The sequence below is a fragment of the Cebus imitator genome, unplaced genomic scaffold, assembly GCF_001604975.1.
Source record: "Cebus imitator isolate Cc_AM_T3 unplaced genomic scaffold, Cebus_imitator-1.0 Scaffold802, whole genome shotgun sequence".
Classification (NCBI taxonomy): Eukaryota; Metazoa; Chordata; class Mammalia; order Primates; family Cebidae; genus Cebus; species Cebus imitator.
This window is the reverse complement of record NW_016108117.1, coordinates 143,655-168,753: the sequence shown is the minus strand read 5'-3', so window position 1 is coordinate 168,753 and position 25,099 is coordinate 143,655. Positions and strand designations below refer to the sequence as shown.

General features: G+C 50.6%; 1 protein-coding gene and 1 non-coding gene across 6 annotated transcripts in view; both read left to right on the top strand.

Moving 5' to 3' along the window:
- The window catches only part of LGR6 (leucine rich repeat containing G protein-coupled receptor 6), a 125,972-nt gene that overhangs the window by 36,952 nt on the left and 63,921 nt on the right, over positions 1 to 25,099 (top strand). For all 5 annotated transcript variants that reach the window (XM_037735419.1, XM_037735420.1, XM_017520116.2 and 2 more), the window contains one exon: positions 5,670 to 5,741. In XM_037735419.1, the coding sequence (XP_037591347.1) occupies positions 5,670 to 5,741 (72 nt within the window). The remainder of the gene's footprint in view (positions 1 to 5,669; positions 5,742 to 25,099) is intronic.
- Positions 1,075 to 1,177, top strand: LOC119469739. The gene has a single exon (XR_005198573.1). It is a non-coding gene; the product is annotated as a small nucleolar RNA U13 (small nucleolar RNA).

Here is a 25,099-nt window from a genome sequence, read left to right as displayed (position 1 = left end):
CTGAGGGCTCCTCCCCTGCCTGGTTTTACACAGGGACAGCTTTGGCCAGCGCTCCTGCATCTTGACCTGTGGCCTGAGGGTGTGGTGATGTGTGTGTGCATGTGTGTTAGGCCTCTCCAGTCTGTATCTCAAAAGGTTCCTGTCCCGACTCCATCCCAGGTTTCTTTCCCCAGAGCTGACCTCCCAGAGAGCTGGGTGAGGCGTGAGCCTTAGTTACCTTCCCACCTCTGCAGACCAGCTCCTCCCTCCCTATGCCAGGTTAGCCTGACCCCATCTAGAAAGGCTTCTGCTGGGCTTCAGCTGCTTCTCACCAGGCCCAGATCTGGGAAGCTGGGGCTGACAGTCTGAGGACCTGCCTCCTGTCCTGCCCACAAGAGACTGGGCAGGAGATTTTCCCAGGTGCCTTGCTTCTGGATTGAGCCCCAAATCCCCGTAAGTCTGTGACTGCAGATTCTCAGCCCATGCCATCTTGATAAAGACTAAGGCTCTCAGAAGGCACCTGCTGCTTCCTGAGCTGGGGCCCATCCCATATGAAACCCTGGCTGTAGGCCATGGAGGAGTGATTAGGAGTTAGCATCTCCAAGACCCATCCCTGAGAAAATCTCCCCGTGCCGACCTCTAGCGTAGCCCTTTTCACCCTCTGTGGAGCTGTCTTTGGTTGACATTGACGATGTTTACTCTCCACCTAGCAAGGTGGTGACCATGCCTGGCTGAGTCTGGGCTCCATTAATGTCAATGAACTGAATTGAACTGACCCACAAAGGGACATGCTACTCATTTGGGAGTGCTAGGCTCTGTCCGAGCCTCACCAGCCTGAGGGAGAAGGCTGTCCCCTCTGGGTTACCCCTATACATGAGTCAAGGCCTGCTGCCCTCATCCCTTCAAGGGACTGGATGACAGGAAGTGTGTTATATAGTCAGAAACCTTGAGGTCAGACTCAGAGCCTCACCAGACCCCACAACAGGTGTCAAGGAGGACCTCAGATTTCCTCTCTCTGAGCCTCTGTTTTCTCACCTTTTAAAATGGTGGAGTCAAAATAAAATTTCCAGCATTGTTAGCTGTGGAAACTTACAGATCCTTGTGTAGTTCGTACATGTGATGATTGGGTGTTTACATGTATGTGTGAGATGTGTCACCCTTGGATCTTGTTATGACATCAGCACATTACCCGTCTACATGAAAAATTTTTTTAAAAAGGAAACTTAAAACACAATCAAAAGCATTTTGTGCACCAGGCCCAGTGGCTCATACCTGTAATCCCAGCACTTTGGGAGGCCAAGGTGGGCAGATAGCTGAGGTCAGGAGTTCAAGACCAGTCTGACCAACATGGTAAAACCCTGTCTCTACTAAAAATACAAAATTAGCCGGGCATGGTGGCACACACCTATAATCCCAGCTACTTGGGTGGCTGAGGCAGGAGAATCACTTGAATCCGGGAGGTGGAAGTTGCAGTGAGCCGAGATTACACATTGCACTCCAGCCTGGGCAACAAGAGCAAACACCATCTCAAGGGAAAAAAAGCACTTTGTGCAGAAGTCCAGATACATAAAGCAGATGAAGGCAGTCTCTGGTTAAAGTGAGTGAAGAGGGTGGTCGACTCCAAGCTGTATCTTACCTACCTATCCCATAAGCCCCAAGCACTTCTACAGAACTAAAGAAGCCTTTGGAAAGCACTGATGGATAGCCTCTCTTGTACCTTTTGGATGTGACACTCATGGTTCCTGTCCCCAAATGCCTCTCTGGCCACGGAGATGCTTCACATGTGTGAGGAGGGGAGGAGCGCTCGGGACTAGACTTCTACCGGACCAACAGCTGCACATTAGTCACCTGAGAGCCTGCAAAACCACTGATGCCTAATATCCCTTCCCCAGAGACTTTGCCCCAGAGATTTAACTGGACTTCAGAGTGACCTGGGCATTGGGACCTTAAAAATCATCTCAGAGGTCAGGTGCAGTGGCTCATGCCTGTAATCCCTGTGCTTTGGAAGTCTGAGGCAGGAGGATCGCTTGAGCCCAGGAGTTTGAGACCAGCCTGGGCAAAGTCAAGACCCCATCTCTAAAAAGAAAATGTTAAAACTTTGTCTATTGATTCTGATGTACAACCAGGGCTGAGAACCACTGGATTAGATAGACAGCCTCCCCATGCAGAACTGGGCTAGGAAGAGAAGTAGGAAAATGTAGTCACAAAAGCATTGGCCTGAGAGACGGGACTTGAGTCCTAGTCCTGATTCTGCCGTTAATTTGCTTTGTAACTTAGGGCAAGTTACCCTCCCTCTCTGAGCCTTCACCTCCTCATCTTGGAAAACAAAGGGGCTGTTTCCTTCTAAAGGCGCTTCCAACCTTTATAACTAATAACCCAGTTGTAGTTCAATAAAAGAATGATGGCTGGGAAATGATACCCAGAACATCAAGGGAAATGGGTCAGGGCCAAAGCGACTGCCATGCCGACCTCAAGTTTGGTGGATGTTGATTCCATAAATAAGAGGACTTTCTGATAATCAGACTGTCTGGCATGGGATGAATCGTCTGGGGAGACAATGAGTTCCCTGACACTAGAAGGAAAATTAAATGCCCTGGGCAGATGTTGCACTGCGTGTATTGGGAGGAGGTACAATTCAGTAACCTTGAAGATCTTTCTAGATCTGTGTCTTGGATTTGACAAAGGAAAGGATGAAGGAATCTTAGGAGGTGGCGTGGGTGGAGATGCATTGAGGTGCCCCATGGAGCTGGGGCCTCACCTGTGCAGTGGTGACCAGATGGAGCCTCCCTGGCCCCTGTTGGGGGGGGCTGTGAAGAGTTGTGAGCACCTGTGACCCCCTGTTTTCTCAGCCAGCATTTCTCTTGTGTCCTTCCTCCAAGCACCCTCAGACTTCTGCATGAGAATCAAGGCCGACCCCTGAGATGGGAAGCGAAGGCCCACTCTTTAGATGAAAGAAGTCAGGATGGCTAGGAGGGTAGAAACACTAAGCAAGGCAGAGGCCAGGAAATGTCCTGGATGGAATGTTACCACTGAGTGAGGCTTTATGCACCTTCTGGGAGCCTCTTGCTTTGAAAGATGAAGGAATCAAGGTCCAGAGAGGGGAAAGGGAGTGACTTACTCAAGTCATCCAGTAAGTGGTAACACTGAGACCAACTACTAATAATGATCATGATAATATCAGCGGATGTGCTTTTGAACTTGTCCTCTGTGTGAGACACTGCCATTGAGTGCTTTACAGGGGTGATTTTATTTGATCCACACAATCGGTGCATGAGGTCAGTATCATCCCCAATTTACAGAGGAGAAAACTAAGGCCCATGGTGTTTAAGTAGCATGCACACCGTCACACAGCTGGAAAGCAATAGAGCTAGGATGCGGATCAGGGCTGTCTGACTGCAGAGCTGGCACCCATGACCACTATACTTTAAGGAAGCCCAAGAGACACAGGCTTAAATTCCAACCCTGAAGCAAAACTCTGAAACTGGAAAGGTCTTTCTGGCACTGGGTGGAGCCTGGATTGAAGGAGCCAGTGGAGGCCAACAGACCTGCAGGATCACAGAGTGTATATGGAAAGGAGCTGAGCCCCCAGCTGCTCACAGCCCTGGGCTCTGCCCCTTCCTGCAGCCAGGCCCTTCCTCTGTACTGCCCTTGCCCCTTCCCCACCGTTGGGGTGGCAAGGAGGAACCCAATCCCAGGGCTCCCCAAAGTCTGTCTTTGTTCTTTGTTCTCCCTTCTGCAGCCTTGCCTCTGTGAAGGGCTCCTCCTATCCCCACCCCTTCCCACAGTGAGCCCAGCATTCTTTTGTTCTTGTGATGCTGAGGTTGGGTTCATATTTGAGATTTTCACATATCCAGAGGAGTTTTTTTTTTTTTTTTTGAGACGGAGTTTCGCTCGTGTTACCCAGGCTGGAGTGCAATGGCGCGATCTCGGCTCACCGCAACCTCCGCCTCCTGGGTTCAAGCAATTCTCCTGCCTCAGCCTCCTGAGTAGCTGGGACTACAGGCACGCGCCACCATGCCCAGCTAATTTTTTTGTATTTTTAGTAGAGACGGGGTTTCACCATGTTGACCAGGATGGTCTCGATCTCTTGACCTCGTGATCCACCCGCCTCGGCCTCCCAAAGTGCTGGGATTACAGGCTTGAGCCACCGCGCCCGGCCCAGAGGAGTTTAAGAGAGATGGCATGTGACTCTGACCAGGACGTCCCACAGGAGGCATGGGTAACAACGCAGGCTCATCGTCTTACTGCTCAGCATTTTCTGGCCATCGCTGTATCCCACCAGCATGACAGACACTATGGTGTAATGGTTAGGTGTCTAGACTCTGGACCCAAACCCTCTGGGTTCAAAGCCCGGCTCTGTCACGTACCAGTTGTAGGTACCCTCAGCATGAGGATGATAATAATTCCTATCTGTTGGAGTGGTAACAAGGATAACTTTGAGTTCATACAAGTTCTAAGACCAGGACCTGGCACATTAGCCACTGCTATTATTAAACTAAAGGACTGGAAAATGAGCTACTCTTCTGAAGCATGGAATTACCTGAATGGTCATGGGCCAAGGCTTCCCCCTCTGAAAGACAAATGGATACACCATAAAGGGAGGACTGAATCTCCTAGGGTAGGGCTCACTCACTGTGCCCAGGGCAGTCAGTGGCTTCCTTCCTTCCTGCTTCCCCAGCTCTTCCATGAATTCCCTGCGAGCTCTCCTTCTCCTCATTTCTGGATCTAAAGGCCTGGAGGTAAAGAAAGTGCAGATGGCAGCTGTTACTCAAGGGCTTCCTCCCATGTTTTTGCCCAGTTCCTCCTCTTGCTCAGGGCTCTGTGCCTCAGGGACTCCCTGCACTTTCGAGTGCTGTCCTCAAAACTTTCTAAGACCCCTCTGATGCCTGGGGTTGGCTAGAGTCAGCAGTGCCACCTGGAGAGGCGCCCCAGACCCCATTTCTCCCCTTGTGCATGCTCTCTGACTCTCTACCCTACACATGGGGCTCCCAGGTGCCCCAAGGAGCTCCAGGACTCCTGCCGATGGAGTCGTTGTGGGGTCTGTGGCTTGGACCCTGGTTCCTGGAGGACAGCAGTGAGCAGATTGCTTTCCCTGGCTGGCACGGCACTTCTTTGAGGGATTAGGTGAGACTGGGCCATCAGAATAGTGTGGATACACTCATCTTGGGTGCTTCGAATTGTTCCTATAGACAAATGCTCCCAAAAATATACATTTGCCTGGGGCCCTGACACCCTAAGAGCAGCCTTACCCTCATCCACATCCTCCCCTTCCACAAAGAAACCTTTAGCCTTTCAGATGAATAGACAGGGAAACTGACAACCTACATTTTCCCACATCCTTCCTGACCAAACCTCAACAGAATCCCAAGTATTCTACTTCAGGATGTCTTCTCTCCTTCTTCTCCATGGTCTTCTTCACCCCCACCTCATCCTAGGCTCTCTTCTGAGATGCCCTCCCTCCCTACACACTGAGCCTCCCTGCTCCATGTACAACACCCTGGGGACCTCAGCAGCCTCTCGTTCTGCACTAACAAGGCAGGGGAGCTGAACCAGACTCTCTCCGGGGCTCTGAGGCTGGGGTGGGAAGGAGGGGCCTAGCTTGGGGCTGGGGGTTCAAGGGAGGAGTCGGCACCCCCCACCCAGCTCCACATGCCAGGTGGGTCCTTAAAGCCCTTTCTCTTCCCCCATAGGATGCTGCAGAACAACCAGCTGGGAGGAATACCCGCAGAGGCGCTGTGGGAGCTGCCGAGCCTGCAGTCGCTGTGAGTCATTAGAGGGCCAGTCTGGGAGTCATTAGCTTCCTGGGGCCTGAGTCACAGCCCAGGGCCCCCTGCCTCAGGTTTCCCTTCCCTCTGCAGGCCCCCTTCTCCCAGTCCATGTTCAGACAGCATGCCGCTCCTGGCTTTGGTTTCTCCGGGGTTTTCTATTGTCGTCAGCGTGTGGATGTGTACAATCCTGCGTGTATTTCAGGAGAGGAGGGCTCCCAGGCCCCACTGGGGGACTGTGAGAATGGGACCTCCCTAGGTGAGGCCACCAGGGCAGCAGTCCTGGGGCGACTGGCGTACTGCCATTGGAGCCTGGGGTAGGGGGTGGAGACTGCCGCCCAAAAGAAGCGTCAGGAAGGGGCTGTCTTCTCTACCTAGCCTGCTCTTGCCCCTGGGCTCTGTGGTGGGTGGGAAGGAGGCTAGGCTCAGATACTCATTTTCTCTACTTGGGGGTGGGACTGCCCTCAGGGACTCACAGGCCACCCATAATAGATTCCTCCCTCCAAGGAGCCCTGCAGTTCCCTTCTTGTCCAGCAGGGGCATCGTGGAAGCCAGATCCACCTGAGGGTGGAAGGAGGAGCAGGTGCTCCAGGGTGATGTAACCCAGCCCAGTGGGAGCCGCTGGGCCAGGTGCTGGGCTTCATCCACATAGTGCACTGCCCAAGGCCTGGAACACAGTAGGTGCCTCATCCATGCTTGATGAACCCAACTTAATTATCAGGTACAACTTCATCCAATGGGAGAGTGAACAGATCTTTTGAGAGAAGTCAAAGTTGGGGGGCAGGATTGGGGTACGGCAGTTAGCTAGTGGGGGAAACTGAGTCATAGCGGGCATGCAGTGTGTCCAGACAAAGGCCTCTAATATTCTCAGCCTTCGGCGCTGTTCAGTCTATGGATGTGGAAGTCAGACAACTTCTGACTTCTCCGTGGGTAGAAGGAGGAAGGAGGTGGGAAAAGGTGACTTTCCTTTCCATGACTGATATTTAGGCCTCATTCCACCGTATGCAGAGGGCAAGCTGTGGGGGTCCTGGCTAGCAGCTGTGCCACACCTGCTGTGGTGAGGGCTTTCCTCCCCTACTCCTTCCCTGGGCGCCGTCTACCCTCCTGCCTCTGTGTCTGGTCCCTGGCACCCCTCAGCTGCTTGATCAGCCCCAGTGGCAGAACCCGCCTCCCCACACTGTCTCAACTTCTGCCCCCATCCCAATAAGTGCTGGGCGTCTGGCCCCAGCCCTCTCTTCTCCCTTCATCCAGCCTCACCCTTGGACAGGGCCAGGCAACCCAGTATGCCCCAAGGTCAGAAGACCAAAGGCCAGGCAAGTTCTGCACTTGCTTCCCACCTAGAGGGGCAGATAAGCATTTGTCTAGGGCACCAGCGCAGCAGGGACAGCCAAAAATAAGGGAGGAGGAGTGAAGAGAATTTGACATTTCATCCACAGCCTCAAAGAGGACTGCGTAGGGGAAGAAATTAGACTTTCACTGGACTTCTTCACACTTTTGAGGTTGTTAATTAAGTTTACTATTTTTAGTAAAATTGTGAATCACATATTTTGAGTTCTTGGGGTCCCTAAAGGTCTTGCTTTCACACTAGGCATGGAGCTTTTGGGCAATACAGACAATTTTCCCTACACTTTCTGGGAAGTGGGCAGCCCTTGTGGCTGGGAGAACCAGACCATTAGCTTCCACTTTCAGCCCTGTCATTCTCCTTTGCCTGGGCATAACAGGGCAGGGGACAGAGGCCAAGTCCCTCACTCCCCCAGTTATAAGGCAGATACGTAGATTTTACTTCTTGCAATCCTGCAAGAAGAGCATTGGCCTGAGTGACAGAAAATGTGGCTTCAAGCCCTGGCTCTGATCCTGACTATCGTGTCATTTACCCTCTCTGAACCTCAGTTTCTCAAGGGGAGGATAATTATCTTCCCTGCCTCACAGGGTGTTGGGAAGATCAAACATATAGCCAATGTGAGGGGGATTTGCAAAAAAAAAAAAAAAATGACTCCACACAGGTATAATGTATGGTGATGCTATTGTGAGATTGTTTACCTCACCAGTCATTGATACCCCCACTCCTTTTTTGTTTAGACAGAGTCTGGTTCTGTCACCCAAGCTGGAGTGCAGTGGCCTGATCTCAACTCACTGCGACCTCCACCTCCTAGGCCCAAGCCGCCCTCCCACCTTAGCATCCCGAATAGCTGGGACTATAGGCATGTACCACCATGCCCAACTAATTTTTGTATTTTTTTGTAGAGATGGGGTTTTGCCATGTTGTCCAGGCTGGTCTCAAACACCTGAGTCCAAGAAATCCACCTGCCTCAGCCTCCCACGGTGCTGGGATTACAGGCATGAGCCACTGTGCCCAGCCTGATCCTTTTTGTTTTGTTTTGTTTTGGGGCAGAGTCTTGCTCTGTTGCCAGGCTGGAGTGCAGTGGTGCTATCTCAGCTCACCGCAACCTCCGCCTCCCGGGTTCAAATGATTCTCCTGCCTCAGCTTCCTGAGTAGCTGGGACTACGCACCACTATGCCCAGCTAATTTTTGCATTTTTAGTACAGACGGGGTTTCACCATGTTGGCCAGGATGGTCTCGATCTTGTGACTTTGTGATCCACCGCCTCGGCCTCCCAAAGTGCTAGGATTACAGGCGTGAACCACCATGCCGGGCCTATCCATTTTTTTTTTAACAAATTATTTTGAGGTGGCAGAATCAACGTTGAGTCGTAACAGATTAGTAAGAATCAGGTGAAGAGGCAGGGAAGGACGTTCCAGACAGAGGGAACAGCACACGCTGCAAAGGCACAAAGTTAAGAAGGAACCAAGTAAATTCTAGAGAAAGTGAGTTTGGCTGGCTGAACCGTGTGTGTGTGTGTGTGTGTGTGTGTTGGGTGGGGGGGCCGGTGAGAAGGGCAGTAGTGGGGAAAGAGGATCTGGAGTTAGAAGTGGTCATACCTGTATGGTAGGTAGGCCTTGCTAAGAATTTGGACTTTATTCTTAAGACAGTGGGGAGCCACGGGACAACTTTTAGCAGGAGAGCAAGGTGGTAGGGTTTGTGTCTTTGAAAAATTACTTTGGCAGCAGTTACCGGGGGCAGACTGAAGTTGGGGACGCCAATGAAGAGACTCCTAAACCAAGGCAGCATGGCAGTGGCCAAAGGAAAGACAGGGGCAGTGGTGAGAGGAGAAGTGGACGGACTAGAAATAGCTAGAAGCCACATCAGTGAGACTCCAGCGTCGGATTGCTGGGGTTCACCTCTCAGCTCCTTCACTTACTCACTTACTGCCTCTAAGACCCTGGGCAGGCGACTTCAGACTACCTCCACATTTCCATTTCTTCATCATCAGTAAAATGGAAGCGATAATAGTATCTATGTATCTCAACAGGATAGAATGAAATGATTTAACATACGTAAAAGAATGAGAACAGCACCTTTTGTTGCTACTTCTACAGTTGCCACTAGTAGTAGTAACACTGACTGGATGTGGGCGTTGAAGGAGAGAATTTAAGCTGACACCCAGTTCTTGGGCTTTAACATCAGGGTGTGCCGTCAGCAAGAGTCTGGCATGTGGCAAGAGCTTATTAAGAACACGTAGGCCGGGCGCAGTGGCTCATGTCTGTAATCCCAGCCCTTTGGGAGGCTGAGGCAGGTGGACCACCTGAGGTCAGGAGTTCAACACCAGCCTGGCAAATGTGACAAAACGCCGTCTCCACTAAAAATACAAAAAATTAGTTGGGTATGGTAGCAGGTGAGGCACAAGAATCGCTTGAAGCCAGAAGGCAGAGGTTGCAGTGAACAGAGATTGTGCCACTGTACCCCAGCCTAAGCGACCGAGCAAGAGTCTGTCTCAGAAAAAAAAGATATGAAAGAACATGTTGACTGCGTAGTAAAGGCAGAGTGAACTGAAGAAGGCGAGTGCTCTGGGGAGGGTGCAGGGAAAGGGGGTGTGCTGAGGCCACTTTGGGACACGTTGAGTTTGTGGTGCCTGCAGGCAGGATGACCAAGTATCCTGGAGAACCTGGAAGCTTGGTCAATTGACCTGCAGGACATCAGTGTGTGTGTGTGTGTGTGTGTGTGTGTGTGTGTGTGTGTATTGGTGGGAAGAGGGGAGGTCTGTAATCCAGCTGGAAGATTCCATGTGTAGGTGTTATGTTCTGAGCATTTGGAAATTGGGAGATTCAGGGAGGCACCACCCCAGGTCCCGTGGTAAGGTGCTGCTCTGCCTTATCCAGGTCCCTCCATCTTAGATAGCGACAGTAAAAGCAGGCCCAGGTGGCTAGGCTGAAAAGAGACCATGGGAAAAAATGACAATATTTTGGACGTCTCTGTGCCAGCAGGGACCCATCATTAAATATCTCTTACCTCCCTCTAAGGGACTATTGTACCCCCAGTCTAAAGCCCAAGGCCAGGCTAAAGCTCCCCTAAAGCTACATGAGATGTTCTATGAATATTGTCTGACTTCTTCCTCACAAAACCCCCTTCCTAATAATTGCCATCTCATTATCAGATGAAGAAATAGAGGCAGACAAGTTCAGGGCCTCTTTCAAAGTCAGAGCTGGTGAGTGGGGATGGCAGGCTTACACCCAGTTGTTGGGCTCCAAAGGCCACAAGGGAAGCCGCCTTTTGATGGCTGCCACTGGGCCACCCTCCCTGCTTCCCAAGGAACACCAGCAAATGGAAATGTCCTCCCTGTTGGAAATCAATGGATCAGGGATGGATGTGGAGGATACATCCCCTGCCCCTGCCCCTCCTGGGGTGATGTGTTCCCAGAGGAGACCAAGCCCACCTGGGGACCTGAGCAAACTCCTGTGGACAATCCTGGAGCCTCAGGGAAGGCTCAGTCCTGTGGTCCACTTTCCACCAGCTAGAACCAGATGGGGGCACAGTAAGAGGTAGGTTTGGGTGAGTGAGGAGTGGGGCTAGGGCTAGGGAAGGGGGGCCAGCCAGGCATTCTAGGCCCAGGTATCCAGCTGAATATGATGCACAAACTGTTTGGCTTGGCACCTGGGCTGGCAGCACCCAGCTCCACAACAGCCTCCTCCCTGAATACACTTGCTTCTTCCCTGACCAGTGTGGGAGGGGGAGAATGGTCATGCCAGACATGTCACACCAGGCTTGAGCCAAGGCCAAGAGAAACCACGGGAAGCCAGCAGAGCCTGGGGGAAAACAGAAGCTGGGTGGGGGTGAGGCAGGGCAAGGGGGAGAGAACATGGCAAAGAAGAAGAAGTGGGGCTGTGCTGGGCTGAGGCCTGGGGAGCTCCAGCTGGTCCCAGGAGAAGAGTCGGAAAAGCACAGTGGCAAGAATGAAGGGGAGAAAACAGCCAAACAGCCCAAGCCTGGATACTCTAAGGGGGAAACGCATAATTGCGAAGGACAGCCACATGAAACTGGCAGACATTGTCTAGAGCCGGGGAAATGAATCAAGAGCAGTGACAGATTCCAAACTGAACCCCACGGCTGAACTACCCCAACCCTCTCAGCCCACGCCAGCCAATCCAAAACACATCGGTTGCCAGCTGAGAGGAAAGAGATGGAGAAGCCAGGGTGGATAGATGTGTGTGCTGGTGTGCTCGTGAGCCGGGGAAGGCAGCTGGGCCCGGGTGACGCGCGAAGGAAGAGGGCTCCCTCTTAGCACATTTCAATATGCTAAGCACATTCATATATCTCATTTAATCCCCGAAGCCCTATAAAATAGTGTCTGTTATTCCCATTTTATAGATGAGGCAATTAAAACCCAGAGGAGTTAAGCAACTTGCCTGAGGTCACACAGCTAGGATGTAGCAGAGCTGGGACTTTAGCTCCAACTCTAAAGGAGCAGGTTCTTAACCTCTATCCTTTAGTACATTTCCTAAAGTTATAATCTTTAGGATCCAGAGACTTGGGTTCAAGTCCTAGCTGTATCACTAACCAGCTGTGAGGCCATGGCAAGTCACCTCCTCTCTCTGAGCCCAAGGTTCTCTATCTCTAAAATGTGAGGGTCAAATGGGATGATTGGCAGGCAGGCGTCCCCAGTGAATGTCATGCCATAGAGGTACAGGGACTTCCTAATGGGGTTACTGTCTCTGCTCTTGAATTGTTTATGGTTACTGGGTACTCGCTCTCTCTGGGTCTCAGTTTCCCTTACTGCGCAATGGAAAGTATCCTTTTTGAACCCTTCTGGCCTCCTGGGACTGCTGAGTTGAGATGAGGAGGAAAGACCTGAGCTGCTCCAGGAGAAAATGGCTGAACCATTTTGTCCAGTGCTGGAGGTCTTAGGAAGGAAGGATTGGCGGTGTTCCCAGGAATAACCAAAAGCGAGGGATCTCTGGGCAAGCCCCCCTCATCCCATGCCTCTGACCTTCCACCAAAGGACTATTGTACCCCCAGGCTAATGGCCAAGGCCAAGCGAATAACAGTAACCAACACTTAGATGGCACCTTCCATGTGCGAGCCGCTGCACTTATTCTCTCCCTTAATCCTCGCAGTGCTCCTCTGGGGTGGCTACTGCTAGTTATCTTATCATCCCCATTTTTTTTTTTTTTGAGTCTCCCTCTGTCACCAGGCTGAAGTGCAGTGGCACCATCTCGGCTCACCTCAACCTCCACCTCCTGGGTTCAAGTGATTCTCGTGCCTCAGCCTCCTGAGTAGCTGGGATTACAGACATGCACCACTATGCCTGGCTAATGTTGTATTTTTAGTAGAGACAGGGTTTCTCTATGTTGGTCAGGCTGGTCTCAAACGCCCGACCTCAGGTGATCTGCCTGCCTTGGCCTCCCAAAGTGCTGGGATTACAAGCATGAGCCACTGTGCTGGGCCCTATCATCCCCATTTTACAGATGAGCAAACAGGCACAGAGCCATAAAGTGACTTATAGCCGAGCCAGGGTCAAAAGTCAGGCAGCCTGGCCCAGAGTCCATGCATTTAACCATGGTGCTGGACTGCCTCTCGAGAGCAATTCTGAGGGGGCTGAATGAGATGACAGGCCCTGGAAAGTGGTCCATCAGTGGGGTTGGGAGCTGACCTTGGGTTGTGAGCTCTGCTGGGGCATGCCTGAGGATCCTGGATTTCTGTATTTCTGTCCTTACCCTAGATATGCTAGAGTTAAGGGGAGCCTGGGTTGAGGGGATGGTTCTGGCTGCCTGGGGAGCTAGGGGATGTGAACACTGTGGTATCAGCATTGAGCCCTGGAGACGCTTGGCCTTGATCAGCACCCCAAAATGTCCACGAGGGAGCACGTGAGGCTGATCACGCCTAATAACCATCTTCTTATGAAGAGCATTAGGACATTTCCAGGAGCTTTGCACCAGAAATGGCTCTTCTGTCTTCCCTTGTGAGGAATAGCAATGCAATTATAGCCCCATTGTACATACAGATTTGCAGAGGAGGTACAGAGTCGGTGACTTGCCTGAGGGATGGAGCTGAGGTGGAGCTAAGAAGGATCTTATGGTGATGGAGAGGGCCCCGCCATGACTGACATCACCACTCACAGTCTCCCGGGAGCAAATCTTCAAGGCCCCAAGTGGGAGGCCTGGGTGATTCCAAGAGAAGGAGCCAGTTGTCCATGGCATTGGGGATTTTTCTCAAGGAGTCATCCTCTTGGGTCTCCTGAGCACTGAGGAAAGGAGGCAGACATCATGGCGGGGGTGGGGGGTGACAAGGAAATTGTCCTTGGGCGAAGGACTAAAGACAAGGATCAAAAACTAAGTTATGAGCAGAGCTTATGGAACAGCGGTTCTCCAAGTGTGGTCCCGAGATGGGCGCATGAGCATGACTGGCGAAACTATTATTAGAAATGTAAGTTCTCAGGCCCTACCCAGACCTAGTAAATCAGAATCTCTGGGCGTGGGCTTAGCCTCCTGAGTGTTAACAAGCCCTCCAGGTGATTCTGATGCACACTGAAAATTAAGGGCCGCTGTTATAGAAGAAGGGGTGTGGTATGCTAGCGCTGCCTTAACCAAGTGTCAAAAACTGGGCGGTTTCAAACAACCAAAATGCATTCGATCATAGTTCTGAGGCCAGAAGTTCTACAACAAGGTGTCAGCAGGGCCGTGGTCCCTCTGAGGGCTCCAGGGCTAGGTCCTTCCTTGCCTGTCCCAGCTTCCCGAGGCTGCTGCCGTTCCTGTGGCTGCAGCCCTCCAGTGCCTGCCTTCTGCCTTCACGTGGCCTTCTCCTCTTGCTCTCTGTGTCTCTGTCGTCTCCGATAAGGATACTTATCATTGGATTTCGTGCCTACCTGGATCATGCCGACCATCTCACTCCTTAGTACCCATTTCCTAAATAAGGCCCATTGACAGGGTCTGGGAGTTGTATATCTTCTGGGGCCTCCATTTCACCCACTATAAGGGGAAGTGGGAAAGTGGGCCTGGATGCTATGAGAGCACTTGGGGGTGAGATGCTGGGGCTCAAGTCAGGAAACAGAAAACAAGAGGGTTAGAGTGAGCAGTAGCTCTGAGCCGGCTGTGCCCACCATGGGGGCATGTGGCCAAGTGAAGCCCAGAGCTGGCAGGAGAAGGGGGCAACAAAGCCTGAGGTCTGGGGTGCTCTGATCTAAGGCCTCATCCTGAAGATGCCCAGTCTGCTGTGGAAAAGCCCCCCAAATCTGCCTACAAGCTGTGCAGGTGATCTAGTGAATGCTGTTGGCACCAGACATCCTGCCTGCCAGCCCAAGGGCCCTAAGGCCCAGCTGTGCTGTAGGGCCCCACCAAGGGGTCCCCAGGGATGCACAAGGTGGCAGATGGCCTCCCTGGCACAGCTATTTTGGGCTCCATGATTATATGCTACTGTATTTGGATCTTCCCAAGGTTCCGGGAGTTGATTACCACGTACGTTTGGGGCAGAGGCTGCTCTGAGGCGGGTGGGTGGGCGGGCGGGCAGCCCCCTGCAGCCCACAAGGGTCTGAACATGGGTAATTAGGCTCCTGAGAGATGCTAGGAGAGTGTTCGTGGTGGGTGGGGCCAGGGGATTGGGGGTGATTCTTTCAGCCATAAATGCTGGTCTGGGACAGAGTTGGCCCAAGCCGGGCCACCCAGGAGCAGTGCAGGGCTTGGGCCCCAAGGGAGACACCTCAGCTTAGACTTGTGGGGCTCGTCAGCCTTCCTGCTGGCCCTCTCTGGCTGTGGTGCTGGGGCCTTCTTGGGCCGGAATGTTCTCCTCTAACTGGACCGCTCCTGCCCTCTGAGCCCCACAGAGCCCAGGCAGGCAAGTCCTGAGAGACCTGAGGCAAGAGCACCTTGGGTGTTGGGAACTGATAGGCCAGTTTCGGTGCAGGTGCAAGTAAGCCCCCAGGCAAGGCCAGGAGGTGGGTAACCCCTCCCCTATGGGGAGAGGACAGATACTCCATCCCTCCATCCATTCATTCCCTCCCTCCCTTCATCGATCAATTAATCCATCACCCATCCCTGCATCCCTCCCTCCCTCCCTCCCTTCATCTATCCATCCATCCATCCGTCCATCCAGGCTTGAAATACCTAGCACAAGAGATACTGAGATAAATAATAAAACAAGGGCCCTGCCTTTTCAGCAGCTCATGGTCTGATGTAGGAATATTAGATCTCTCCAGACCCCAGCTTCATCCTTCCCCCTCATACATTCTCCCATTCTGTGCACTTAAGCTTCCGTGACAGAAAAATCAGTGCAACTGAACATGATGTAAAAATGTGTATATAAAAGCTAAAAGAGAGTTGACTGAAATGATGAAAACCAGGTGAAGCCCAGTGTATGTAATAAGAATCATATGGGTAGTTCATGTTTGGTGAGTGCTTACTGTGCTACCAGGCTCTAGGCTAATGCTTGGCAGACGACCTCATTCCTTGCAACAAGTCTCTAAAGGAGGTCCTGTGATTCCTTTTTACAGATGGGGAAATTAAGATGTAGGGAACTGATCACTTGGTAAAATGGTTCATCTGAATATCAAGTTCATTCATGCTCTTAACTGTGACTTTAGACCATGCAGAAGGAAAGCTAAGGGACCCTTGAGGTCTAGTTCCCGAGCTTTCTGCTTCACAGTACAAGGGAAGCTTACAAAGTGCAGATCCCCAGGCCCCTTAGACCTGAACTGGAATATTCAGGGCTGGGGCTCAAGAATCTGGATTTTTAAAAAAATCTTCCCAGGTGATTCTGATGCAGAGTGAGGTTTGGGAGCCACGGCTCCGATCCTTGGCACTCAAAGTGAGCTGCACGGGCCAGCAGTATCAGCATCACTTGGGAGTAGAAGTGCAGAACCTCAGACCTGCTGATGCAGATTCTGCATTTTAACAGGACCCATCCCTCCACCCCCCAGGGGATTAGTATGCAATTCAGAATTGGGAATCACTGTTCTTTCATTCAGGAGCTTCCGGGACACCCTGTGCCCTCTCCCAACCTCAGCTGAGATGGGCAGCAATCATTATCAGCTGTCCATAGGCCTGTCCCTCAGCTCTAAGGACTTTCTGCAGAAACTCCCCATCCCTTAGAACCCCTTTTGTGTGCCCCTGCCATCACTTGTACACACGGCATGGAAATGTAAGATTTAGACTGGTTTGGTCGTGGACCTGCTTGGAGGCAGTGAAAGGTACTGGATGACCTCTTGGGGGACGCAGTTGGAGAGATAAAGGTTTGACTTTGGGAAGAACTTCCCAGCTGTCTATACTACACAGAGGGGAAAAGGCTAAAGTACCTTCTTGGGAAGGTATGCTAGAGTCACAGTCTCCTCACCTGGCCTAGGGGCAGGAGAAAATGTGTGACCATCTCACTCTGATCCCTTTGTGATGTTTTCTGGGAGTTTGCTTAGAGAATCCCAGAGAGGTGAGAGAAGGCTCTCGCTGTGGCCTGGAACAGTGGGGCCCGTGCCTGTGGCCTGCAGCAGCCTTCCACCAGCCACACCCCTGGAGCCACGGCTGGCCCCTCCTCCCCAGCCCCTCAGCCATCCTGATGAGAGAAGAAGGGTCAGGGGCTGGGAAAGCGTGATCTTTTTCGAGTCTATGAGTAATTTTTCCATCTGTTTATGAGCCTTTGGAGCCCAGGTGGCTGCCAGCCACTTGTTGGAGGGTGGAAATCCACACAGTAACCGGAAAAGGCGGCAAGCATACGCAGCTCCTGCCCTGGCCATCGGCTGAGGCTTCGTGGGTGGAGGCTGCCCTCCTGAGACCACAGGACCTTAGAATACCAGGGCTGGAAGGCATCACGGGGGTCACTCAGTCCAACGGACTCTTTTACAGGTGAGGAAACCAAGCAGCTGAGAGAGGAAGTGACTTCCCAGTGTCACCCGGGGAATCGGTGGTGGTGCCGCAGCTGGCTGGAACCCAGAGCAGGTCTGCAGATGCTTTTTTGGCTCTGGAAGGAGATGATCTATTTATGAGCCTCTGTGACCACTTCAACCAGATGGCTCTAAGATCAGTTGTTCTGGAATGTGACCCCATCCGGGGACTCTTGCCAAAGTCGCTTCCCTCCCCTCACCACCCTAACACCTGTTTTGGGACTTGGAGCCAGCTCCTTCCTCTGCCTTCCCTTAACAACTCCAGCAAGGCCTGGTCTGGATGACTCTGAGGGTCCTGGGAGGGGTCTGGTCTATGGAGAGGGCGGAGTGAGGCCCCTGGTGTTTGGTGGGATGTGCTGCTGGGGGGTGGCAGTCACTGAAACGATGTAGTGCCTTCAGGGCCCTGGCAGCCCACAGACAGGACATCACCGCTGTCCCCTCGAAAAACAATCTCTTCCCCAAGGAAAAAAGGCAAATCCGGCTCTCTCTGCCCTCCCCATTTTTCCTGGAAGAATTCCGCTTTTTCTCTGGAGGGTGTCCTGCCTTTATTGCCTGGTGAGTGGGGAGTCCAGCACCTTTCTGGGGCTGGAGGCCACAGAGGACCATCAGCAGAGGTGACCCTGGCCCCATCGCTCTCCTGGGAGCCAAGGCACCACAGTCAGAAAAAAGGAGAGAAGGCAGCAGTTGGAAGGGAGAGAAAGAGGAAAGAATCTTTCTTTGAGCATCTCCCGGGTGACAGATACCAGGCGCCTTCCTCAGTCTGATCTCCATTCAGCAGCAGGGCCATCAGTCCCGCTCCCCGGGGCCCCACTGCAGCCCGCTCCTGCCTTCGCTCTCTCCCCTGCTTCACAGTCCACACCAGTGCTGTCCACCAGTGCTGTCCATCTTCCTCTACAGGTGAAGCATTCTTACCCTTTTGATAAGGTGCTTTCCAGCCCTCACCTTATTTGATCACACGGCAGCATGTGATAATGTTGCCCACTGTCTCCTTAAAGTCCTTTCTTCCAGTGCCTTCTGCAAGGAGAACCCCTTCTCCCCGATCCCTCCTACCTCTCCAGTCACTCCTCGATCTTCTTTGCAAGCTCCTCTTCCCCTGCCCATCCTATAAATGACAGAATTCTTTGGGGCCTCTGCTCTATCTGTGCCACAGTTTCTCCCTGAGGAGTTTCTCATCTGCCCATGGACTCAGTAACTACCTGTGTGCTGCTGGTTCCCGAGTTTTAGCTTTAGCTTAGATTGGTACAATGAACGGCCTGTTGGAATCTCCGCTTGCATGGCTCAACAGAGTTTTAAACTGAACATTTCTCAAAGTAAACCCATCGTCTTCCATGCATATTTCTTCTCCACATTCTCTGTTTCAAGAAATAACATCATTTAGAGACTTGGGTGTCATCCTTCACTCTTTCACCACTTCTATATCCAGTCAATCAAGTCCCAGTGACTACATCCTGATCGCTCTGGAGTAGGTCCTCTTCTCTTTACTTCCTGGTGGCTGCCATTATCTGCCCGCCATCATCCCCTGCCTGGGCTGCTGTGACAGCCTCCTTACAGGCCCCCAGCTCCCACTCGGAACTTACCCCAGTCTTTTCCCCACATTGCAGCCAGATGGATCTTAAGATACAATGTGATCATGTCACTCCCCTGCTTAAAATTCTCAATTGGCTCCTAATTGTCCCAAAGACAAAGCCCAAACTCCTTGGCTAATGTACAAGGCAACCCACAATCTGGCTCTCCACCATCTTTCACCCCTGCCCCCCGCACTCTGTGCTGTAGCAGACTGAGTAACTTGCAGTTCTCTGGGGCCTGCAGCCTGTGCTCCTGTGCTTTGCTGTTCCCTCCGCCTGGAATAGTTGCTCCTAGTTCTTCTCACCAGCCTAATTCATCCTTCCCACCTCCTACTCCTCCTTTAGGTCTTAGTTTGAATGTCTCCTCTGAAGGAGGCCTCTTCTGATTTATGCAGCTGCCTCTGTGCTGCACTCCTAGAACAGCCAGCAATCCTACTTGCTACTCCCTTATTTCACCCTGCTTCCCTCTATACTCTGAGTTCCATGCGGGTGGAGACTGGGAGTCCTTTTTTAATTTATTTATTTATTTATTTATCTTTTTGAGACAGAGTCTCGCTCTGTCACCCAGGCTGGAGTGCAGTGGTACCATCTTGGCTCACTGCAACCTCCGCCTCCCAGGTTCAAGAGATTCTCTTGCCTCAGCCTCCTGAGTAACTGGGATTACAGGTGCCCACCACCACACCTGGCTAATTTTTGTCTTTTTAGTAGAGATGGGGTTTTTGCCATGTTGGCCAGGCTGGTCTCAAACTCCTGACCTCAGGTGATCTGTCCCCCTTGGCCTCCCACAATGCTGGGATTACAGAAGTAAGCCACTGTGTCCAGCCTGGGTGTCCTTTTTTAAAATTCAGGATTTCCCATTGCCCGTACAATATGTGGCACATAGTAGGCACTGAGTGATCTTTGCTTATAATTGTATATTTTAATGAATGGGGAAACAGGACCAGAGAGGTTAAGTAATTTGCTCAGTAACACACAATCTGTAAGAACTAGAGCTTGAATTGAAACTTATGTATGTCTGATTCCTGAGGCCATGCCTGTCACGTTTCGGGGAGGTGGGGTAGCAGACAGAGCTGAGAGGGGAGTAAAAGCAGGAAAGCTACCCACGGGGCTTAAAACAAGACGACCACGGATGACGGCCCGATACAGGCAATGTTGTTGGCTTCCCAGCAAGCGTGGGCTCTCTGTGTGGTGAATTCACAGAGACAAGGTGTGTAAGGAGGCTTCGGGCCTCCACTGTCTGACGGTATGTTGTCAGAGCCTGCACACTTGTATGTAGATCACCCTAAATAAAACAAGAATGGGAAAGTAAACTTGTTAGTTTTACAAAGTCGTACAGTGTCCTCACAGCCAAGAATATCATTATTTAGAATTACCTGCTATGTGAGGATGATCTGTGTCCCTGCAGCCCCTGAGCCTTCAGAGGGAATGGAGAGGCCAGGGCTACAGGTGCAGTGTCGAAGACTGCATGGGGGCACTCACCATTTCCAGAGCTCGAGGTTGGAGTGTGGGGGGCAGGGGAGGGAAGAAGAGGAAGCTGGGGAGCCAGGAGACTCTATTCCCCAGGCAGGACTCCCCCGGCCGCTTTGCCTTTCCTTCCTGCTGTCAGCTGCAGCGGACAGGAGTGAGGCTGCTGGGCTCCTTGGGGAGCCACCAGGCCTTTGGGGCCAATGCAGCTGCCTCTGCCCCCAGCCCCAGCCCAGCATCCTCCCCTGGCCCAATTATCCTGCCTCTCTGCTGCACATCTGCTAACTGGAGGCCTGAAGGGTCTTAGAGTAAACCCCTCCCCAGAACATCTGGAGTGTGGGGGCTGGAGGGGAGCCCACCTGGAAGGAAGAGGAGATGGGAAAGTGAGAGGAAAAGGGGAAAGAGAGAGAAGAGGAGGGAGAAGGACTGAGGAGGGAGGGGCCAGACTGGCGTGTGTCAGGCTGAGGGCCTGGGGGGAGATTGGAGGCAAAGGAATAGTCACCGAATTCTTGGTTCTGCCTCTTGTGCAGGTGAAATGGGCTGGAGGGGGTGTGGGGAAGGGGTGCCCAAGGCTCCTCCACGTCACCAAAGGACACCACTTTTGTCATCTCACTCCTCTGATCAGAAACGGCCCACAGACCGCTGACCGGCTGGGGCAAATCTTCCTTTAAATTATAACTCTTTTCACCTTGGTGTCCCTCTACCCTGCTCTCTACTCCAGCAAAGCCACTTCCTCTTCTCCCCCTACCTCCCCAAGCCTGTCCTTCTACCTCCATGCCTTGGCTTAAGCTGTTTCTCAGGCTAGGAAGTCCTTCCTTTTCCTTTCCGCCAAGGCTTGACTATACTGCCTGCATCAATGCAGCCATCACCTCCTCCAGGAAGCTCCTCTAGAATAATTCCATCTGACTCTGGGCCTGCAGGGGAACACTTGGGGAATACTAAATTAGCAGAGCCAGGCATCCTTACTCTTTATAACAATTTCTGGTCTCTTAGCCTTGGCTTTCCCATCTGTTAAATGGGTGCAGGCCCTGGACTCCTGTAGATGAAAGGCACCATGGGTGCTTAGTGGCAGGATTGCTCTGTAATTCAGCCCACACCAGCTGAGCCAAATGCCCTGCTGGAACAGAGCCTGCCAGCAACTACCTGCTGCCGGAGGCATGGAGAAGAACCTGATGAGAATTCAGGTGGTAGGGAGGAACAGGGCACCGACAATAAATAGCCTTTAGGTACTGCCTGGAGATCTGGTTTCAGCCTTGTGGGATTGGGACACTAAATGGCAGCCTTTTGGCAAGTCTGAAAAGTTTGAGAAAGGGCTCCATGCCCAGCCCAAGGCAGATGGGTATGATTCCTGTCTCCTCTCTCTCCCTGACAAGTGTCCTGAATCTGATTGTGTCCAGGTTGCTCTGAGACCTGAAAGTCAAGGGAAGAAGTAAAATAAGCCTTAGGGAGCATTTGCCACGTGCCAAGCATTGTGTGAGGTGCATGCATGGGCACGCTCACCATGCCTTAATGGAAGCCTTCAACATACCCAGTAGGAAGACGTCCTGATGCAGGGGCCCGCACACTGAGTCCTGGCTCAGTCTGGGACTCCAGACTGGAGCAGCTCAAATAATCTGTCTCCTTTTAGCTGAAAGGGTGGTGTGTGATTTTAGGGTCTCTGAAAATAATGCTGCTTTTCTGTGAAAACCAGCTCGGCCATTTTCTAGATGAAGGATCATAACCAAATTGTCTCGATATTCTGAGCCTCGGTTTTGTGATCTATAAATTGGGAATAATAAAGCAGTTGTTTTGAAGACTCATAGGAAGACTTAGCACAATGCCAGGTATATCCTGAGTGCACAATAACGACTGTTGATTCTACTATTCTTTTTTCTTTTTTTTGAGACAGAGTCTTGCTCTCACTCTGTTGCCCAGGCTGGAGTGCAGTGGCGCAGTTTCGGCTCACTGCAACATCCACCTCCCAGGTTCAAGCGACTCTCCTGCCTCAGCCTCCTGAGTAGCTGGGATTACAGATGCCTTCCAGCACACCCGGCTATTTTTTTGTGTTTTTAGTAGAGACGAGGTTTCACCATGTTGGCCAGGCTGGTCTCGAACTCCTGATCTGCCTGCCTCAGTCTCCCAAAGTGTTGGGACTACAGGCGTGAGCCACCACACCTGGCCAAGAGGGTCCTACTATTCTTATTAGGCTAATCTCCAGAACTGGCTCCTACCACATCATCATTTTCCACTAGGGAAGGAGTCTGAGACAGGATGCTTTGGGCAGCTCAGAGAAACTCTGGCTGTGAGAAACCGGGGTAGGATAGACTCAAGGGGTTCCTCGCCTCTAGTCATGCTTTGCTGTGAAACTAGATTATCCAGAAAGGGAAAGATACTTCCTCCACCCCTGACCTCAGGAATGGTCCCTCCAGTGGTGAGTTGCCCCTGCCTGAGTGCATGTGGGTCATTCCTTCCACTAGGTTTGCCTTCTGTGGTTCTGTGTTGAACCCCTTCCCCATGCCAGGCGCTGACGTGCCTGCCTTCAGTGAGTTTGTTACTAAGTAAGGGCTGCGAGACCTGTTCACAAATAGTACATGCTAGAACATAGCAGGTGGATATGCAAAGTCCAGAGTGCTGTGGGAAGGGGAGGAGCAAGTATTTGCTGGGCGAGAGTGCCAGCACTGTGGCTGAGGTGGGAGTATCTCAGCAGTTGAAGATCAGCCTGGGCAACATGGTGAGACTCTGTCTCTCCAAAAAAAAAAAAAAAAAAAAGGAAAGAGAAAAGAGTTGAAAAGACAGCTTTTGCTAGGAGGGAAAAGCCCAAGTGAAGCATACAGGCAGCAAATTGGGGGCACGGGGATGGGTGTGACATTGATTTAGAGAATGGCAGCTTGGTTTGGTGTGGGCACAGCTTCCTGTGCTTGTAGCACCACCTGCCTGCCCGCTTGAAGGAAGACCTACATGTAGGAGATAAGTCTGCAGAGGTGACAAACTAAGGACTGCCTCACAGGCGAGGGAGGCTCACCGCAGGGTTTTCATGGAGACAGATGTGTGTCCCAGAGAAGCGCGGTGGACCTGCTTGTCCGTAGTGGAACCCAGAGCTTCTGCCATGGCCACTGCAGGAGGGGAGCTGGGCCACAGCAGTCAGTAGTAGCGTGGGGTCAGGAGGAGGGGGCATGGCCTTGAGATTCCATTACCAGGACCTGGTGACTGATTGGATAGGAAATCCAGGCAAAGGTGGGACACAGAGCAGGTGAAATGAAACAGATAAATCTCTTTCCAGCTCCCTCCCCAGTGCCCGTCCCTGCTCAGGCTGCAGACTCCATGGAGCACTCCCTGGCCGGTTCCCCTCAGCTCATCCCTCCAACAGCCTACGACTTAATTATACACTGACGCACTTTGTTTTTAAAAACATGTTTATTTTTACTCTGACTCATTGTAGAAAATTTAGAAAATACAAAAAATAAAAAGAGGAAAATAAAAATCACCCACAATTCTACCACCCAGACACAATGCTTGTTAACATTTCTGTGTATTTCTCTATGAGCACACATACTCTTACAAACACACATGCTTTCTTTATGATACTTAAATCTTTACATATTATGTCAGTGTCTGGTTTATTGTCTCTTTAAAACTGAGTTAATACATCACTAGTATAAGTCTTTTAGCTTTACATATTAAAAAAATTTGAGATATAATTTACACAGCATAAAATTCTCTCTTTTAAAGTATACAATTTAGTGATTATCAGCATATTTACCAAGTTGTGCAACTATCATCAATAAGTCTAGAATATTTTTGTCACCCCAAAAAGAAAATCTTTACTTATTAGCAGTCATTCCCCTAGCCCCTGACAACCGGTGATCTGCTTTCTGTCTCTTTGGATTTGCCTGTTCTGAACATTTTATATAAATGGAAACATGTAGCTTTTAATGGCTGACTCTTTTTTACTTAGTATGATGTTTTCGGGTTCATCCATGTGTATATTTATACATGTAACAGCACTTTTTTCCTTTTTATAGCTGAAGCATATGCCTTGGTGTGGATATACCACATTTTATTTTACCTCTTTATCAGTTGATGGATACTTGGGCTGTTTCCACATTTTGGTTATTATGAATAATGCTGCTACAAACATTTGTGTACAAGTTTTTATATAGACATATGTTGTCAGTTATCTATCCTGGGTATATAACTAGGAATGGAATTGCTGGGTCATATAGTAACTCTCTGTAAAACCTTTTGAAACACTGTCAAACTCTTTTCCAAAGTGGCTGCACCATTTTATATTTCTACCAGTACTGTATGGTCATTTCAATTTCTCCACGTCCTTGCCAACACTTGTTTTTGTCTTTTTGATTACAGCCATGCTAGTGGATGTGAAGTGGTATTTCATTGTGGTTTTGATTTGCATTTCCCTGATGACTAAAGATGTTAAGGATCATTTTATGCACTTGATAGCCATTTGTATATCTTCTTTGGAGAAATGTCCCTTTAGATCGTTTGCCTATTTTCTAATGGGGTTGTCTTTTTATTGAGTTGTCACAGTTCTTTATATATTAAAGATATGTCTCTTATCAGATATATGGTTTGAAAATGTTTTTCTCTCATTCTGTCTTTTGTCTTTTTCCCTTTCTTTATAATATTCTTTGAAGCGCAAGTTTTTAATTTTAATGAAGTCCAATTAGTCTATTTTTTGTTTGTTGTACTTTTGGTGTTATATCTAAGAAACCATTGCCTAATCCAGGGTCAGAAAGATATATGCCTATGTTGTCTTCTAGGAATTTAATAGTTTTAGGTCTTTAAACCATTTTAAATTTTGCATATGGCTCACACATGCACAATGTAGGTAGAGGTCCAGCTACATTCTTTTGCGTGTAGATATCCACTTGTTCCAGCACAACATTTTTGTCATCCCAAATGCCATTCTTTGAAAAGGCTGTTTTCTCCTGTTGAATTGTCTTAGCACCCTTCTTGATCATCAATTGCCCATAAATGTAAGAATTTATTTCTGGACTCTGAATTCTATTCAACTGATCTATATATCTATCCTTCCCATGTAGTGCTATATGGTCTGCATTATTGTAGCTTTGTAATAAATTTTGAAATTGGGAAGTGTGAGTCCTCCTACTTTGTTATTTTCAAGGTT